The 19737-nt window shown below is 36.7% G+C and overlaps 1 protein-coding gene across 1 annotated transcript in view; it reads left to right on the top strand.

Annotated features, from left to right (window-relative positions):
* HEATR5B (HEAT repeat containing 5B) overlaps positions 1–19737 on the top strand; it is a 75386-nt gene that overhangs the window by 46839 nt on the left and 8810 nt on the right. The window contains 8 exon segments of the mRNA XM_019647839.1: positions 4005–4096; positions 4098–4187; positions 6236–6304; positions 10614–10793; positions 14694–14931; positions 16037–16291; positions 18294–18421; positions 19321–19465. Coding sequence (XP_019503384.1) covers positions 4005–4096; positions 4098–4187; positions 6236–6304; positions 10614–10793; positions 14694–14931; positions 16037–16291; positions 18294–18421; positions 19321–19465 — 1197 coding nt within the window.

The following is a 19737-nucleotide window of genomic DNA, read 5'->3' as shown; positions in this document are numbered from 1 at the left end:
TAAAACTCTTACGTTAGCACTCTATTTTACAGAGATGGCAAAGCTTTGAGGTGCATAAAGTGAATTTTGCGGTCCCCAGCATGGAGAATGTCAGAATTTATGAATGCCTTGTCAGATTTCAAACTAGCAGATTTCAGTCAGATTTCAGAAATGCTTTTATTTACTTTTGAAAAGGTGAAAACTGTTTATTAATCTAAAACCCCTCACCATTCTAAAAAGTCTTTTATAAGCTTTTTGTACCACATAGCCACTAGAATTTACAAAGAGATTATGAGGTTCAATGTCATCATTTTACAAAAGACACCCAGGCAAGCTGAGCGAGCTGTAGAGTTACAAACTGTCTATCTTGCACTTTGTAGTGTCTTCATCCCCTGTCGTTTTTTAAATATCTGAAGACAAACTGTATATATTAACAATAATGAAGTCTATACATTAACAATGCCTTTCAGCTTACTTTATTTTGTTTAAGAAGCAGCAGAGCTCACAAATGGAGTAAAAAAACAAACAAAAAGTAAAACAGTGGTAAACCCTGTATAAAATGTGAACCTGAATATAGGGTGCCAGCAAAGCACAATATGTCACAAACACAGTGTCTTTCGTCATGTCATTATCTGCCCGATATTTACCGAACCCTGTTCTTTGCTACACATTGGGGATACAAAGAAGGAAAAAACATGGCCCATAGCCCTGATGAACTTCTAGTCTAAAAGACAGAGAGGCAGACTTATCACTCACATAATTATATGTCCCAGTAGTGGTGTGGTAGAGTGCTTTGGGAACATAGAAAAAGGAGAATTCATTTCCTGGAGAGCCAGGGAAGACCTCACAGAAGATGTAATTCTGAAGCTAGATTTTAAAGGCAGAGAAAGGATTTTCCAGATAGAAGAGGCTGATTGTATTCGTTGTCTATTGCTGCTATATAACAAATGACCTCAAACCGAGTGGCTTAAAGCAACCCAGATGTATCGACTTATAGATCTATAGGTCAGAAAGTCCAACATGAGGCTCACTGGGCTAAACTCAAGGTGTTGGCAGGGCTGCGTTCCTTTCCGGAGGCTGTACAGGAATCCTTTTTCTCTTCTTTCCTGGCTTCTATGGGCCGCCTGCTTTCCTTGGCGGGTGGCCCCCTTTCTTTATCTTCAGTGCCGGAAAGCTTGAATCTCTTTGTGATCCTTCTTCAGTCATCACATCTGTCTCTCTCTGATTACAGCCAGGAAAGGTGCTCTGCTTTTAAGGACTCATGATTAAATTGGGCCCACGTGGAAAGTTGAGGATAATCTCCCCATTTGGGGGTCCATAGCCTTAATCACATCGGCAAAGTCTCTTTTGCCATGTAAGATAACATACTGACAGGTTATAAGGATGAGGGCATGGACATATTTGGGCACCATTATTCTGCTGGTTTATTATTAGCAAAGGAAGTAAGAGAATTTGTAAAGGTGTGGGGACATAAATGTGTATGCTATATTTAAGGAGTGGTGAAGATCCTTAAATTGGCTTTCCTTTCTTTGTACTTCTTAATTGTTTTTTTCTCTCATTATTGTGTCTTGTCCTTTTGCCTGCATTCTCAAAGATCCTCACAAGTTTTTCCTTTGTATCACTGATGTTTTATTCTTTTCTGCTTCCCTTGTGGATCTTAAGTCTTCTTTTGTGTTTTTAGTTTCCCTTTAAATTCTCTGTATGTCTTTCACCTCCATTATATTGAATCCTTTTTACTCTTTATGGTTTTTCTGTTACTATTCCATAGCAGCCATGGTTTTTTTTGCATCCTATTGAGATGACAAAAGATTTCCTAAATTTTTATAGAAAGTTAGTTTCAGAGGTTGCCAGCTCTTTCTCTGACTCTTCAGAAGCTTTCTTTTCCCTGGGTGTATGTTTTTCAGAGGCTTATTTGTTTATTTATCATTGAAAGGGGAGCGTGCTCTCCGTATTTGGAATTCACTCACAGTGTGGGTGATGTGGTTGGGTGGATTGCCCATGATCTCTTTGTTTACTGGGGACTTCACATTGGTAGCTGGATGGTAAGCTGATGTAACAGCTCCCTAACCTAGATTCCAGTATTTAATGTGCTCTGTTTTTCTTGACTGAAACAGGATCCTTTCTAGCACCCACTGGCTGTCATCATGAACGGTCATGGCAGAGTGTGGGAAAAATTATAGACCCCGTGCGTGTGCTATCTAGGCTCTTCCTCTATCACCCTTAGCTCCCTTTCTTTCTACTGTGTTTGAGTTGTAGGGAATTATTACTCCCAGATGTAATAAACCTCTAACAGCCAGGTAATTCTCTCCCCATTTTGGAGTTTCTGCCCAGTGCCCCTCCCCACCATGCCCCTTTAGGAGTTCATCTCATTGGATTTGGAAAAAAAGATAAAGGTTCTGACTTGAGAAAGGTTGGAGGTAGAGATTATGTACAGAGGCACCAGCACTTTCATTCCAAGATCATTGCCTAGTTTGGGTTGGTAGATTGATATAGCCCTGGACCTTGTAAATTAGGTCTAGAGTGAGGGGGAATAATAGTCCTTTTATTTACTTTTGGGTTGGCATAATATGAATATGCCCATTTTAGTCCGGTTCCTCCTGCTTTAGAAATTTTCTCTCAAATTCTGGCAATTGTTTCTTATTCCTGGTTTTTACTGACGTTGTGTTTTTGCCTCCCTTAGGTGAGGAAGCATTTGGGGCTTTTAGCCAAATTTTTTTTTATCAATCCTCTTTACTCCCCTCCCCCAAACCAATAGATATTCTTGTTTAAACTTAAGATTCTAAAATTGGCATTTTAGGTAGGCACATGTAAAGATTGGAAGATGCTTATAAAGGTAGCAATAGCAACACAAATCTGTTTTAAAAGGAGCTGTTATGGGATCAGGCTGAGCCATAGACTTGCCACTGCTTCAAAAAGACTTTGTGACTCTTGTAGCCTCCTGAAGAACTTCACAGTCCCTGAGCTCAATCAATTCTTTAGATAATTTCTGTTGCCTTGTCTTTAAGTTCACTTACCTTTTCTTCTTCGGTATCTAATCGGTATTAGTCTTATCCAGTATATTTTTCATTTCAGATACTTTATTTTTTATCTCTCGAAGTCCCATTTGTTTTCTTTGTCTTTTGTTTCTCTCTTCATCATATTCATGCTTTCCTTTTTTTTCTTGAATATAGGCAACATATTTATAATAGCTGTGTTAAGGCCCCAGCCGGTTAATTTATCAACTCTCATTTCTGGACCTGTTTCTATTCATTGATTTCCCCTACACACACACACACTTTTTTTCTTTCCTTGTTATGAGATATATTTTCCTGCTTATTTGCATCCCTGGTAATTTTTCATTAGCTACTACACATTGCAAATTTTGTGCTATTAGTGCTGGATTTTGTATCATTTTAAGTAGTACTGGACTTTGTTCTGGGTTGCAATTACTTGAAATCTTTTGATTTCTTTCAAGACTTGCTTTTAAATTTTGTTCGTGCAGATTTAGGGCAGTCTTTACTTTAAGGCTGAAAGGAAACAATACTTCCTTTATAAAAGGGAAGTATTCCCTTATCCTTATAAAAGTCTTTTCCATAGCAGGGTTTGGCAGTCTATAGCCCACAATCCAAATCTAGCCCACAGTCTGGTTTTGTAAATAAAATTTTATAGGAGCAACACACACTTATCTGTATACTATGACTACTTTCAAACTACAACAGCAAGTTGAGTAGTTGCTATAGAAATGATATGGCTGGCCAAGCCAAAAATATTTACTATCTGGTTCTTTACAGAAAAAGTTTGCCAATCCCTGTTCCAAAAGAATTACAGACTCCATTGGAGAAAGTTATGGTAATCATTTTCCCAGTGTTCTTGAGAAATTATGATATGGAAGCTTTCTTGGAAGCGTATCTTTGTGATTTTTAAGCACACAGAAATTATGTGGATCAAGAGTGTTTTTCAACAGAAATTTATTTCATTTCTTATTTTTATGTTATTATCCTTATCCTTGGAAAAGTTTTCCTTTTGCCTTCTGTTTTTATTTTTAGATGATCTCTTGGTACTTCATCTTTCTGACCTGATTCGCATGGCATTCATGGCTGCAACCGATCATAGTAACCAGCTGCGGATGGCTGGGCTTCCAAGCCCTTGAAGACATTATCAAGAAGTTTGCATCTGTGCCTGAGCCAGAATTTCCAGGTCATGTGATTCTGGAGCAGTATCAAGCAAATGTGAGACTTTCTATTTGTTTAAAAACTTAAAATGGATCTTTTGAGTGATCATTAAAGGGGTTCCCTTATTTGAAATGACAACCTGTTTATTTACATAAAAAGCATATGTTTACTCCCACTGTCTGTTACATAGTTGGAATCAAACCACAATTACAGAAACAATAGTATAAAACTTGTCACTATTTTTAAGTCGTGATAGTATGTTAGTGATAAAACTAGAATAGAAATTCCAACCTGGTTCCTGTCTTGTGTTTAGATATTTAGCCACGCCACTTTAAAGATAAAAAGAACATTCAAAGAGTATTGTGGATTTGATGCCATTGTTTTTATATATCAAGACTTGATAAGCATTTTTAAAAAATAAAAAGCAGTTGTGCCCTGTATGCTGAAGGATAAATTAACTTTTAATAACAGCAGATAAAATGTTAAAGAATTAAATACTTTCAACAGATTTTTTATTTTATTCTAAGCAGAAACATGTATTTCTCCTGAGATTTATCCCTTTACTTGTGGTCTTCAAATGAGGCACAATAGATGTAACCCTAATAATGGTGGGTTATCTGAAGGTGAAAAACTTAAGTTAGCAAGGAAAGAATAAACTTTTTTTTTTGCTGTGATTATACCGAACTCTTGGTTCTGGACATACCACGCCTTATCTAAAAACTGTGTTCAAACCTAAACAAAATAAAGTGTAATTTATAATCCATTGTTTTTCCATCATAAGTACAAGTGGGGAAGTTATAGTTTCTAGCCCAACTGGCTACAGAAAACTTGTTTAATTGTTTACTCCCCAAAACCCACTTTATCAGAATGAAGTTCCTTTGTGTGTGTGTGTGTGTGTGTGTGTGTGTGTGTGTTGTGTTTTTTTTTGCATTTTATTTAGAAATAATTTCAAACTTACAAAAAGTTGTAAGACTAGTACAAAATACTGTTATATACCCTTTATTCATGTTTCCCAGTTGTTAATTTTGCCTCATTTGCCTTAATATTGATAGTATCTGTGTCTCTCTCTGCACACACACTCACACTTGCACACACTTTTATTTCTAATCCATTTAAAAGTAGATTGTTTAGATCATGTACCTTTACTCTTGAACACTTCCGTCTGTATTTCCAAAGGACAAGAACATTGTCTTACATAATCAGAGAACAGTGATCAACTTCAGGAAATTCAACGTTGCTATCCTCTTTTTGTGTACTCCAGTTTTATCAGTCGACCCAAGGAGCTCTTTTATAGTATTCTTTCTCCTTCAGTACAGGATCTAATACCTGCAGATCTGCAATTAGTGATTATTGCAATACCAATACTGTAGTTTGTTGCATTGTATCTTTAGTCACAGAGAGGGGCTCTTGAGCTATTTCCAAACTGCTGTTGATATGCCTTAGCAACTGAATCTCTAGTGAAAGGGAAGAAATCTCAAATTAGGAGTTGACTACAGCTAATTTCTTATTCAGCTCATATGTATTAAATCTAAGTATCTGTGACTGATGTTGGCTTATTAAAACTAAAACGCATATTCCTTCACTTATTACTGTAACAACAGTACATAAAGTAATATTTCTTGAGCAACCTTGTTTTAAAACATCTCTTTATGATCTCTAAGATTTTTTTGGTGATTGTGTGAATTTTTAGTACTAGTTAATTAAAGGAATTGAACCAATTATATTCGATTTACCCATGAGGTAAATACTGTTAGAATATGTTCAGGAAGACATAGAAAAAAAAGCATAGCAGTTTTTTTGTTATCTCTGGGAACACCTGACTTTGTAAGAAAATTCTGTTTACAATTAAATGCAAACAGGAAAGGGAAACAAAATTATTTGCCTATTTGGTATAGTATTCATATAGATTTGATAAGATAACCTCCTGGAAAGCAAAAGAAAAATGGTGTGGTTGAGTTTATTGTAACTAGAAAGATAAATAAGAGAGATGTAGTAAAAAGGAAAGGAACATAGCTGTGTTTTGTGTGTTTTCTTCTCCAAAGACACAAAAGGGTTTATGTTTACTAGTTATCTTTAAAAATAAAATTCTGTGTTTATTTTTATAGGTGGGAGCTGCTCTAAGACCCGCCTTTTCACAAGACACTCCATCAGACATCATAGCAAAAGCTTGCCAGGTAAGAAGAAAAATAGAGTTTTTCTATAGTTGTCTTCTATAAATTTGTAGATATTTTAGAATTTCACTTCCAAGAAAGAAGAGAGAAAAATTAAATAATATTTTTTTATCTTGGGTACAACAGTCTCACTCTCCTCTTTTATTCTGTATCAAATGATGAAGTAGAAACTATTAATCACATACACACACCCTTTTTTTATCATAGCTGGGGACATGACTTTGGGATACCTAGCTCTTATATAATCCAGAAGTGACCAGAGATATGCAAATCATAAGAGAGACTAAAATAAAATTAAGATCTCAAAATCTAGAATAAGTAAAGCATGTCAAGTAATGGTAATTAGGTAACAAAAGACTTTTTTGACCACAGGCTGTGAAAATTCTACAATTTCTGGGTATTAAATTATCCTAAAGAGAATTTCTCAATATGGAAACTTCTTTGCAAAATTAACCCTGGGGGATTATGCTCAGGTTATTGTATCTGCAGAAAGTCACAAAAGCACATATGTTCCTACATCTTTAATAATTTCCTCTTTTTCATGCCTCATTCTGAAAAAGGCTTCATGCATTAAGCTCTAGTCTTTCAGAAAATCATATTCTTCACCTGCTTGCATAAGATTAGCAGAGAAGCAACTCTCTCCTTTGGAGTTTTCTGGAATACGGGCCTATGGTCTGTCATTATTGTATAGAATCCATAATCAAGCTACATGTGGCCTCTATGCAGAGAATATTTTTCTGTTTGCAGTATTGGATTGGAATTCTGATGTTCTCTCTGTGGCTGAGTGGATTTGCCTCTTTCTTCCATTGTTGAAACTTATTTCTCTGAAGCCTGCTATCTTAATAGGGCATTCAGAGAAATAAACTCCCACCAATAGCAGACCTGACACGGAAAAGGGAGGCTAGTTAAGAAAGAGGTCTGTGCATCATGGTACAAACTTTGGAATTAGAGTAGGTCATTTGCTTTGGGATACCACCACACCAGCATCAGAAATCACAGTCATGTGTCAATAAATGTATCGTGGTGATGTTCAGAGCATCGTATTTAAGCGGAGAAAACCTCCTCCAAAGCTGATCGTTAGACAATAAAGGCTGTTAGAATTTCATCTTGTGAATGAGTAGAATGAAAATTTCCTGTTACTGAATTTGCCTTAAGCAACTTATTTCTTATGTGGCCCTAGCTGCTTTTTTTTTTATAAGGAATTTCTTCTTTTCTAGTGGCATACTTAAATTTTTGACCTCCTATCCTTCTGTTTCTGGGAGGAAACCTGGTTTTGAAACAGGTGGAACAGTGATGCATTGCAAGTTCCTTTCCTTAACAAAAAGTAAGCAATTGGCTTTAGGCAGATTATGAAACATGGCATCCCAGCTGGTTGACTAGATAATCATAACGTTAAACTGGGAAATCAGGGTAATTCTTAGATATTATAGGAAGAACTTCAAATGTAACACAATTGGGGATAGTAATCAGTGGGTTAATTAAAAAAATCATTTAAAGCATAGTAGGAATTATAAACATAATACACACTTTAAATATTTCGGCTAAAACTTATAAATGTGGGGCCGGCCGAGTGGCTTAGTTGGTTAAGAGCATGAGCTCTAAGCAACAGAGTCGCTGGTTCGATTCCCACTTTGGTCACTGAGCTGCACCCAAGCTGAGCTGCCGCTGGGTTGCCAACAGGTGGCAGGATGGCTCAGCTGGTGAGAGAATGTTTTCCTAACAACAAGGTTGCCGATTCGACTCCTGCATGGGATGGTGGGCTACACCCACCCACAACTAAGATTGAACCCAGCACCTTGAGCTGAGCTGCCGATGGGCAGTCGGAGGGCGACTGGACTTGGGAGCTGAGCTAGCAGCGCCCTCCACAACAGACAATAACTTGGCTGTTCCCCTCCCCAATTCCCCAACACTGTTCCTCTTCCCCAATTCCCCAATAAAATCTTTAAAAACAAAACAAAAAAACTTATAAATGTACATTCATTGACCACTCTTTTGATGTAAGGCCAAGATCTTTTCTCTGAATGTGATTTTGCTGATTCATTGCTGCTTTGTCTTTCCACATAAACTAAACCCATAATGCAGCATCTGTAATTTCTAGTTTCATGTTCTTTAAAATGGGGAAAGTACTTTGGTTTTTGCAAAGCAAACTTAGTGCCCAATCATCAGTCTTTACAATTTTCCCCATCTTTTAGCTATTTCTACCAAATTTCACAAAAATATTTATCAAATTTCTCCAATATGTTTAGTTTCCTTAGGAATAATAACTGTTCGTTTTCATACTCATAGTTAAGCCTTTTCACTTTAAATGTCATATTTTCAACATTGTTTTGACTGGCTTCTTATTTTTCCATCAATATATTCATAATTGATAACAATCAATTTTAAAATATACTCATTAATTTGTATCAAATTTAGTTTTGAATTCTTTGAGAATAAGGTCATAAGAGAATAACATAGTTACATAAATATTTCCTCTCAACTTTTTAAAAGTTTTAAATGTAGGAACACAATCCATCAACCATGATTCAATATCCCAATGCTCTGAAAGCCAAAAGCTTTTTCATAATTTATTTGTTAGCAAAACCTGAGCTGACTGGACTCATTTGGCCCTGATGTGAAGCTGAGTGAGACTGTAGTATTGATTAATCTCTCCTTGTGTGATTCATACTACATTTCATTGCAGAAATATCCACTTGTTAATTATGGGGTGCTGCCACACATCTTGCTTGGTGTCTTCCTTAATGAGGTTTATGTACCTTGTTACCTTTTACCAAAAATCTGTGGATTGTCTTAGCCCAAGGATAAGAAAGCGGGGACTTGTAATTGCTGAAAAAAGCTGGCACCGGCAGACCACCCCTCCCTTCTTGACGCTCTTCCCGTGGCTCCAGTATCACCACACTTGCCTGGTTTTCTTTTTGCGTTTCTGGCCTTTTCAGTTTCTTTCATTGTTTATTCTCGTTCCATCTGTCCCTTAAGTATAACAATTTTCCCTGTGTTCTGTCTTTAAGGTTTTTTTTTTTTAAAAAAAACCTCAATCCTTGAAGAAATTCATCAAGTAGCATTGCTTTAGTTATCACCTTTCTGTGGCTGATTCCCAGGTCTACATAGTTACCTTTGACCTTGCTCCTGAAATCCAGACGCAGGTTTCCAACTGCCTGCCGAATATCTTTCCATGAGCCTCCTACTGGTGCTTTGAACCCAGCATGTCAAAATGTTCACAACCAAAATCATGCTCTCTACCTTCTCATCTCCACTAAACTTTCCTGCCTTCTTATGTTCTCCCTCTTAAGCTGTAGTGTCACCTTCCTTCCATTCATCCAAGTTAGAAGCTTTGGCAATCAAAATTTGACAGTCTTTGATTCCTCACACTTTTTGCATGTCCCTGTGCCCCATCCCCTAACAATATTTCATTGGTTTCCAGATCTTGGGATTTCTACATCCAGGTCTCTCTCAGATGCCTCTCCCGTTTTGTTGCATTCCTGGTTTGATCCACATCATCTCTGTTCCATAGTATTGTAATAGTCAGTTAACTGAGCACATTGCTTACTGTCTGTGCATATTCCTATACATAAGGATGGAGCAGTTTCCCTAGAGCACAGTTCAAATAATATCCCCCTGCTCAGAAGTCTTCGAAGCTCATGATTGCATTACGAACAAGTCTGAATTCAGCTCTAATGGAATTTAAATTGCACCATAACCTGATCCCAATTAACTTTCGTAATCTCATCTCTTTCTCTATGTAACTCTCCTGTAACTATACACACAAACCTTCCTGATATCAAAACATTCCCTTTTTTCCTGCTAAAATTAATCTCTCCCTCCTCTGTTTTTAATTGTAGTATTATAGTCATAAAACATTCTCATTGGTTCATTCAATCATTGTTTTCTTACTTGAGGACAGATTTTTTTCCCCCTTTATTCTAATCTCTTCCATAGACCCAGAATAACCCTTTACTTGCCTTTGCTTGTACTAAACAGAAGTGTTGAATTGAAGAATTATTCATGACTGACCTCGTTTGGGTAGAAAATTCTTTCTGATAAAATTTTTGTCCAGTTAGACAATGGAAATATGAAAAGTAAATACTGTTTTTGTTTTCCACATAAGTGTACAATAAATTCCATATTTGCTGTTGATTTGTTATTAAAAATGAATATTAAAATATAGCTTTGGAGTTTTTTTGTTTTATTTTGTTTATTGGTTTTCTTTAGTGTCTCTTCCCCCAAGGAAAAAAAAATTATATGTACTCCACTCTTTTATATATTAAATGTTAATTTTTTTTATACAAAATTTTAAAAAATTTTCTTTGGCTAGGTATGTAGTACATGGATTGGAAGTGGAGTTGTCAGTGATCTCAACGATCTCCGCCGAGTACACAATCTGCTTGTGTCTTCTCTGGACAAAGTTCAGGCCGGAAAAGGATCTTCCAGCCAGTTGTACCGAGAGAGTGCCACAACCATGGAAAAACTGGCTGTTCTCAAAGCTTGGGCCGAGGTAACCATGGCCTGTTGTTTTTGAACTATTCCTCCATGCATGAGAAAATGTTCCCCTACTCCTATAGGTAAAAAAATTGTCGACTGACGGGGTTTTTTTTAAACTGACCTTTGAATTCAGGTATTTTTGAAAATCTTGTTATTTGCTCTTTCTCACTGAAATACATATACATTTATGTCTCAAAAGAACTCTTATTAAATCTTTGAAAAGTATATTTTCTAATGAGTGTTTTGAGAAAGGACTCTCCTTACTTTGGGGAGATTAGGCAGGGAAAACATACAAATATAAATAGTGGAAAATAATTTACGCCAAGAACCTTTTATTTGATTAAATTTCAGTCTATATAATGTATGTGTATGTATGTGTATATCAATCTACATCTTTATTTTCAAAATAATGAACGTTACTCAACATAGCAACTATAATTTTTTAATTTAGCAATAAATCATATGTGCCTTTTCCATATCTATAAATACTTCCTCTCTGTCCTCAGTGCCTTAGTTTGAGTCCTGATTACTTGTCACCTAGTCTATACATTTGCACCCTAATTTGTTTTTTCTACAGTTAGACTTTTCTTCCCCCAGCTATTCCTATATAGATTCTTAGAATAATCATTCTAAAATACAAATTTGGGGCAAAATATGAATTGACAATTCACTAAGAGGAAACAGAGTTACAAATAAACATACTGGGGGGGAAAAGAAACACTTTCTAAAACTGCACAGTAGTTGACCAATTTATCCTAAGAAATATCAAGGATGTATACAAAGACTACTGTTAGGATGTTTATTGTGATATTGTGTATTATTCTCAAAAAAAATGGAAATAACTTAAATATATTTCTTGATCCTGAGAGAGGACAGTATTAAATAAATGAAAAATTGAGCTAAAAACTATGCACAAACAACATTATTGTTTAAAAGACTGAGTTTGTATATATAATATGTCCAGAATGTTAACAGTATTATATCTGGTAGGATTGTGTATGGTTTTTATTTTCTTCATTTTACTTGCGCTCCTGATTTTTCTATTTTTCTTGTGTAATATGTAGTAAGAAAAATAAGCCAAAAATGTGTTTAAAAAATCTAAAAAATATATTTTCACATATTGCAGATAGCAATGTAAAATATAGAAAGCATTTGGCAGTGTCTGTTGAGAGCCGTAAAAATATTTATAATCACTGACCTGATAATTCCCTTTTTGGGACTTTATCCTAGGGAAATACATCTAAAATATGAAAAAGAGATAAGTTTACAAAAATGTTTACTTGGAACAGTATTTATAATGTGAAGATCTGAATACCTTTTGTCTTTGAAAATTATGTTTTATCTTTCTAAGATGCCCACAGCTGAATAAAGAATAAGAAGTAAATATAAAACTTCAATATAGAGGGGCCGGCCGAGTGGCCAGTTGGTTAAGTGTTAGCTTAAGAGCACGAGCTCTGAGCAATAGGGCTGCCGGTTCAATTCCCACATGGGCCAGTGATGTTGAGCCCAAGCTGAGTTGCCGCTGAGCTGCTAACAGGTGGCGGAATGGCTCAGCTGGTGAGAGCACATGTTCCTAACAACAAGACTGCCCGTTTGATGGTGGGCTATGCCCACCCGCAACTAAGACAACTCGGCACCTTGAGCTGAGCTGCCACCTGGATGGCTCAGTGGATAGAGCATGTGCTCTTAACAACAAGGCTGCCGGTTTGACTCCTGCATGGGATGGAGGCTATGCCCACCCACAACTAAGATTGTACCTTAGCACCTTGAGCTTAGAGGCCATGAGCTGCCTATGGGCAGCCAGTTGGCGACTGGCGCCCTCCACAACTAAGATTGAAGAACAACAACTTGACTGGTCCCCTCTCCCCAATTCCCCAACACTGTTCCCCTCCCCCAGTTCCTCAATTTAAAAACAAAACAAAACAAAAAAATTTCAACTATAGGAAAATTGTTAGTTATATTATGGGTCATTCATTGCAGCCATTAAGAATAATGATTATAAAGACTAATAATATTCACATGGGAAAACCTTATGATATGTTAATAAATAAAATTAAATACAACAAAATTACAGTTTACAACAGAATATGAAAACTTGGAAATTGGGATTATGAGTAATTTTTAAAACTCATTTTCCAAACCTTTTATGGTATATCTAAAATTAAAAGTTGAGGAAAAATACATTCAGCTGAACTTTTAAGGCCTGCAGCGACCCCATCACTTCCGCACTGCCTGCAGAGTAAACTCTTCAACTACTTCTGCCTTATATCCTGTGTTTAGTCTATATCAGACACTCCAGTTTCCTCAGAATGCCAGGCTGTTTCCTATTTCTTAGGCTCTTGCTCTTGCTGTCCTTCTGCGTGTAATCCTCCCTTTCATCTTTGCCTGTGAATAGGTAAAATTTGTCCTTAAAAACTCTGTCTCGCCTTTTTCATGCTCTATTAAGATCCTTCCATCTTGGTGCTGCCTGTAATTCATTCATTCATCACACAAACCATTGAATGTTGGTTAGGTGTCAGGTATTGTGCCACGGCACTGAGCGTAGTAAAGGGGGGAAGATAGAACATTAAAAACAAATTTAAAAAAGCATTCTTTTTTTTAGCACTTTTCTCACTCCCCTATGTTTGTGTTAGTTTGTAAGTTCATGTTGCCGCAGGTCCTAGCATAATAGCAAATGCAAAGCAAGAATGAGTGAGTGGTTAAGTGTACTTATCGCTAATGAGACATTTTCTTAAAACATCCGTATAATAATAAACATAAACATGGGGGTGGGAGGAAGCAGGCTTAAAGCCACTAGAAAATATGAATATAATATATTTATTACTTGAGATCTGAAGTCCCTAGTCTAAAATTTAATTGGTTTCTGTTTGTAAATTGTCAGTGTTAGTATTACTAACCAACTGGAACTGTTATGGACTATCACAGTGTAAAAGAATGCTTTTTCTCAAAAATGAAGATTCACTGTTTCCTGTAATCATTGTCTAGAACTTAGTCAGTTTACTGTGCCATAGCTGTCTGCTCATTGTAGGAACAGAGAGGGGACCCTGCCATCCGGAAACTTGCAGTGTACCTGTATTCGCACATAGACTTCCTCATTGGGTACAGTGAGAATCCCTGCATAAGGGAAACAGTTTCCTCAAAATTTTTACCTGGTGCACTTTTCTTTCTTACTCTTGCTCTCCCCTTCCTTTTTTTTTTTTTCTTTTTCATTGATGTGTAATTCATCTTTGTATGTGTCAGTTGCCAAAGCCTAAATGTATATATAAGACAAAAGAAAACAAACAAAAAGAGCTTCAACAAAGAGGGATGTTGAAAACTATGCTGTAGGAAGTTGCTATTATACATCTTTTTGGTTTACAAAGTAGAGAGAAAGGATACAGATGATACATGTGACTAGTAAATTACTCTTGACTCAGCTGTGTTGTAAAGGCTAGATTGCTAAATATCACTTAAGGACTATGTAAGGGGGGCGGGGTTAGATGGTTATTTATGGAAATCCCTTCTCTGACCTCTCCTCCCCTCAGCCTTTTCCTTTGAATGCTAGATTGTGTCTCATAACTATGAAATTGGAGGCAGTAAACAGGAAGTTATACCCTATGGTTAGAAAAAAGAAGAAAAAAACATATAAAGGGGGCTTTGTAAAGTAGAGCAAGACAAGCCAGAAAAAATTCAGAAGACCCTACTCAAGGAATATGCTGTGAGAGGAATACTAGTCAGGAATCAGATTAAAAAAGATTGCCTCCGAGGTAGATAGAATTATTCTTTTTGAGGTTATCAGGAAATCACAAAGTGGCATACTTCTAGTATTTGTACTCCATTATTTTTGTCAATTCAACCGCATCATCCTAACAACTTAGAACGTCATTTTTAAATGTTATGCCTTGTTCTTTTCTCCTCTCAAATACCTTAATAGGTGTATGTGGTTGCTATGAATATTAAAAAGGAAGCCGAGTCGAAACCAAAAAGAGCAATTAAAAATACCGATGATGATGATGATGATTACAGTACCATAGATGAACTGCCACCAGATAGTTTAATAACACTTGTGCAACCTGAACTGCCAACGCTCAGCCGCCTGTGGTTGGCAGCATTAAAAGACTATGCGCTTTTGACTTTACCAGCTGAGTTTGCTAGTCAGCTCCCCCCAGATGGTAAGTACTGCATTTGGAGTGTTGCTTTTGTGGAGTTTGAACAAAATGGAATTGGTCGAGGCTAGCAACAACGGTAATAACATCTTAAATTTCCGCGGACTTCAACTTGACATTCTCTCATTTTGAGCGTGTTCTCTGTGTTGACTTTGTGAATTCAAAGACAGCATTCAACATTATTAGCCCAAGCCAAAGTGTGCTCACTGTTGTAATAATAACTGTGTGAGTTAAGGGACTCTAAATTATGCCTAACGAGTCATCATGCATAACCATGATGAAGCATATTGCTGTGCTGGTTGATCAATGTATGTGTTCACAGACAGGTGAGGAAGTTCTGGGTTTGGTAATGAAAACAGGAGCGAGGGAAGAAGGGCAGAAAAGGAATCAAAAAGAAAGAAGACAGAGTTCCCTGGCTATGATAGAAAGAGAAGGAGATATGGGTTTTAGGAGCCTCTGGCAACAATGAGGATGAGGCCTGTGACCACAGGGCGGGGAGAGAGGCTATTCAGTCGTGTCAGCAGTTGTAGAGGTAATGCTGGAAACCCTAGCATCAGTGAGGAAGAGACAGGTACTTCAGTTCCGCAGCTGCAGCACAGAAGTTGGTTTTGGTGGCTTTGTAATGAGGATAATTTCTTTGGCCAGACTAATCTTTTGTATGTGCTATGGTCTGAATTACTATGTCCTTTCAAAATTCATATGTTGAAACCTAATCCCCATTGTAATGGTATTTATTAAGAGGCGGGGCTATTGGGAGGTGCTTAGGTCATGAGGGTGGAGCCCTCATGAATGGGGTTAGTGCCCTTATGAGAGACCCCACATTGCTCCCTAGCCCTTTCCACCATGTGAGGGCACAGCAAGAAGGCACTGGCTATGAATCAGGAAGAAGGCCCTCACCAGCCGTGCTACACCCGGGTCACAGACTTTCAACCTCCAGAACGATGAGAAATAAACTTCTGTTGTTTATAAGCCACCCAGTCTGTGGTATTTTCTTACAGCAGCCCAAATGGACTAAGACAGTATGTAATGAGTATTTTTAAATTAGTTATTTATAAATGAGTGAACATTTACAATAAAAGTAATGTTTTTGATGGATTTGATTGTTTTGTAGGTGGAGCATTTTATACTCCTGAGACTATTGACACAGCTAGACTTCACTACCGGAATTCCTGGGCCCCAATTCTTCATGCAGTGGCACTTTGGTTAAACAGCACGGGATTTACATGCTCAGAAGCAGCAGAAGCAGCAGCCATGTCTGGCTTACAGAAACGTTCTATATCCGTCAATTTAAACCAAGCATCAGGAACAACGCCTGGTGCTAAATCTTTACCAGAAATTAACAAGGACAGAATGCACCTGATTTTAGGTTGGTGAGCCATATTAATATATTTCAATGCGTATCACTTCTGAAAATTTATATCTGTAGGGGAGAAAAAACTACCTCCTACCCTTTTAGGTTCTGTGGTTGGCCTAAGAATTAAAATGATATAAGACAGGTTTATAGGAGAAAAACATGCAAATTTATTTAATATTTTTACATGTGCACAGGAGTCCTTAGAAAGGAAACAAAGACCTGAAGTAGCTATTAGGCCCAAAAGCTTATGTACCATTTTAAACAAAGAACAATAAATTGTGGATCTGTGACTACATAAAGGGGTTTGGGCCAGGGGCAGTAAATTGTGGGACAGTAACTAGGAAATATACGGGACAAACTAATGAAACATAAGGGTTGTTTTAGTAGGTTTGTTTCTACAAGTCTGTTTTGACATGGACTCCCAGTCTCTAGAGATAAGAATGTTCTTTTCCAGATACAGGGAAGGCTCCTTTCTCGTGAGAAATTTTCTGACTTGCATTTAGGAAAGTGGTCAGAGAGCCCTTCCTACATCTGCTGCCTTGCAAGTATTTTCAGCTCAAAATAAAGCAATATGTCAAAGAGGCATATTTTGGTGTAGGATGTCCTGAACTCCTTCATATGTTTTTATTTTAATGCTGTGGGAAGTTTTACATAGCACAGTTCAGAGACGCAATAGTAAAAGGAGGATTTTTAAGCACATTTTCTAAGTTTTGAACTGAATTTTTAATCTAAATATTTAAGTGTTAAAAACTACTCTAAAAATTTTATCCATCATATTTACTCACAGAGCAATATTGAATAATTTTTAAGCAAAAACCATAAGCTTTTTTTCCCCAACAACATATTTTCTTTTTACTTGGCACTTAGCAAATTATCCCATGAGGAAATAATAAAATGCAAAGTTAAAACAAATTGGAATAAATCAATTTATAATTGCTTTATAGATGTTCCTTTAACATGAAAAATTTATACATTCTGATAAAGCTCTTAGCAATTTTATATTTTTCTGGGAGGGAAAAGGAACACAATTGGTAATGTGAAATTATAGGATTCATCCGTAGACCTCACAAATGAAAACATAACAGACATCCATAACAATGACCAGAATCACCCTTCTGTAAATTAAGAGCAGTTGTTACCCATGATATCCATTGTGCCTCTGTAGCTTACCATTTAAAAAAACTTTGTATGTATGAAAATTTTTTGGCAACCACTTAATGAAAAGTAATTTTATAATTTTCATAAATTTATTCTTAATGTATTATTTTTAAATGTCCTAGAAATTAAAAATTGAGTATTTTCTTAATCTGATGACCTGGAATTCCTCCCCTCCCACCTCCAATTTGATTATTAACCTAATTGCAAAGCTACAATCTATATTAAGTGTGGCAGCTTATTTTGGAAACCTTTTTTTTTTTTTTTTAAAGATTTTATTGGGGAATTGGGTGAGGGGAACAGCGCTGGGAAATTGGGGAAGGGGAACAGACAAGTTGCTGTTGTTTTGTTCTTCAGTCTAGTTGTGAAGGACGTCACTTCACTGGCCCATGTTGGTATTATCATTGCGCTCTTCCTGGGTGAGGCAGATCAGTCGCCAGACTCTGGACGGCCGTTCACTGCGGCTCTCGGCAGCTCACACCAGCTGCCAGCCACTCACAGTAGCTTATGGCAGCCCACTGCAGCAGGGACTGCAGCCTATGCCATCTCCGGCAACTCACGGCAGCCCAGCACCAGGTGGAGCTGTTGTTCACCATCTTAGCTGTAGAGGGCAGTGTCACTGGCCCTCATGTGGGATCCGAACCGGGGCCCTGATACTCAGAGCTAGTGTCCCAAGCCAGCTCTTAACCAATGCGCCACTCGGCCGGCCCTGGAAACTTGGAAACATTTTGAACTCTGCTTTAAGGCATTAAATATATGTTAAAGTAATTTGTAAAAAAATAAATAGAAGTAGAGAAAAAAATTGGTGTCAAAGCAACAAGGTGTTTTATATTGACAAGACCATGTTTTTATTTTGCAGGTGTGAGTATTCAGTTCCTTTGTTCCCCTAGACCTGAGGAACCTATTGAACATGTTACAGCATGTCTGCAGGCCTTACATACCCTGCTAGATTCCCCTTATGCCCGAATCCACATTGCAGAAGATCAGGTACAGTATATTTCTGTTGCATGCTTTGTTTTATCATATTTATCTTAAGATACTTTTTTCACATATGAAATAATATTATATAGTAAGTATTCAGGATTTTGCCTTTATCTAAGACCCTACACAGAATGTTTGATGACCAGGCACAACTAGAGTAGAGAAAGTCACTATACCTTCTTTGATTTGTTGATCAGTGGACAGGTAAAAATTAAAATTTTAAGGGATGCCCTCAGTGCCAGTTAATGATTCTACTAATGAAGGGCTGAGGTACTTTATAAGGCTCTTAAATAAATTATGTTACTTTTAAACGGTTGAAAAAGATTTATTTCTCATTTAAAGAATTTTTTTTTTTTTGCATTGACTCAAGACTTATCTCAAGAGCTTATTGATTGACTTTTTCTAATTTCTGTATGGAATATTTAGGGGACTTTATGTCACTGGATAGGTTTGATGTGGGAGATTGTGAGTAAGAGGCTTAAAGTGAGTGGTTGAAAATTTGTAATAGTTGCTGACATGAATTGGAGAGGGACTTACCAGAAGTGCCTAAAATCTTTGGTAAACACCTCTTGGGTACTCAGCTTGGGTTGGAAATCATAAACTTCAGTGTCCCTGGACGCTAGCAATACTGCCTAGTCCAAACAGAGGAAACAAATAGGAAAATTATCATTTTTTTTAATATAAAAATTATTTAAGTGTATAAAAAAACAGAGTAATTTATTGACTGAAAAACAAGTTGGGATAAAATGTTGGCATTTTCAAGATTGCTATAATGTTCTTATTTGTTACATGGTACTCTGTATTAATTTTAGCTATCAAATTTATTTCTTTTTACATGCATATTTTCTTAGATTTTAATAATATAAATCCATCCAATTCAGTGTATCTGTATTAATTTATAATAGCTGATTGGTGTTGAGTTGCTGAGTGTTTTGCACCGCCTCCTATTGACCTGGAATCCACCATCCGTCCAGCTGCTGGTTACTGGAGTTGTACAACAGATAATAAGAGCTGCTCAGGATTATTTGCAAGAAAAAAGAAACACTCTAAGTAAGCACTAGAAATTACACTAACTTTGAAGTAGGCCTTATTTGTACTCTAATTTTAAAATAATAATGCCAGGTATTTTTTTTTAAGTGAAATCATACGTTGAGAATTTTCGCAATTCATTTTGCTTTCATTAGAAATAAATGAAATTGCTGGTAGTCAACTATTTTTCACCTTCAAAAGTGTCAGCCTTCATGTGATTCAACTTAACATATGTGTTATTCCTATGATGAAATACATTCCTAGTAAAAATACCTAATAAAAATGTTCCAAGT

Source organism: Hipposideros armiger, unplaced genomic scaffold (genome assembly GCF_001890085.2).
Source record: "Hipposideros armiger isolate ML-2016 unplaced genomic scaffold, ASM189008v1 scaffold_116, whole genome shotgun sequence".
Lineage (NCBI taxonomy): Eukaryota > Metazoa > Chordata > Mammalia > Chiroptera > Hipposideridae > Hipposideros > Hipposideros armiger.
This window is presented reverse-complemented; position numbering and strand designations above follow the sequence as displayed.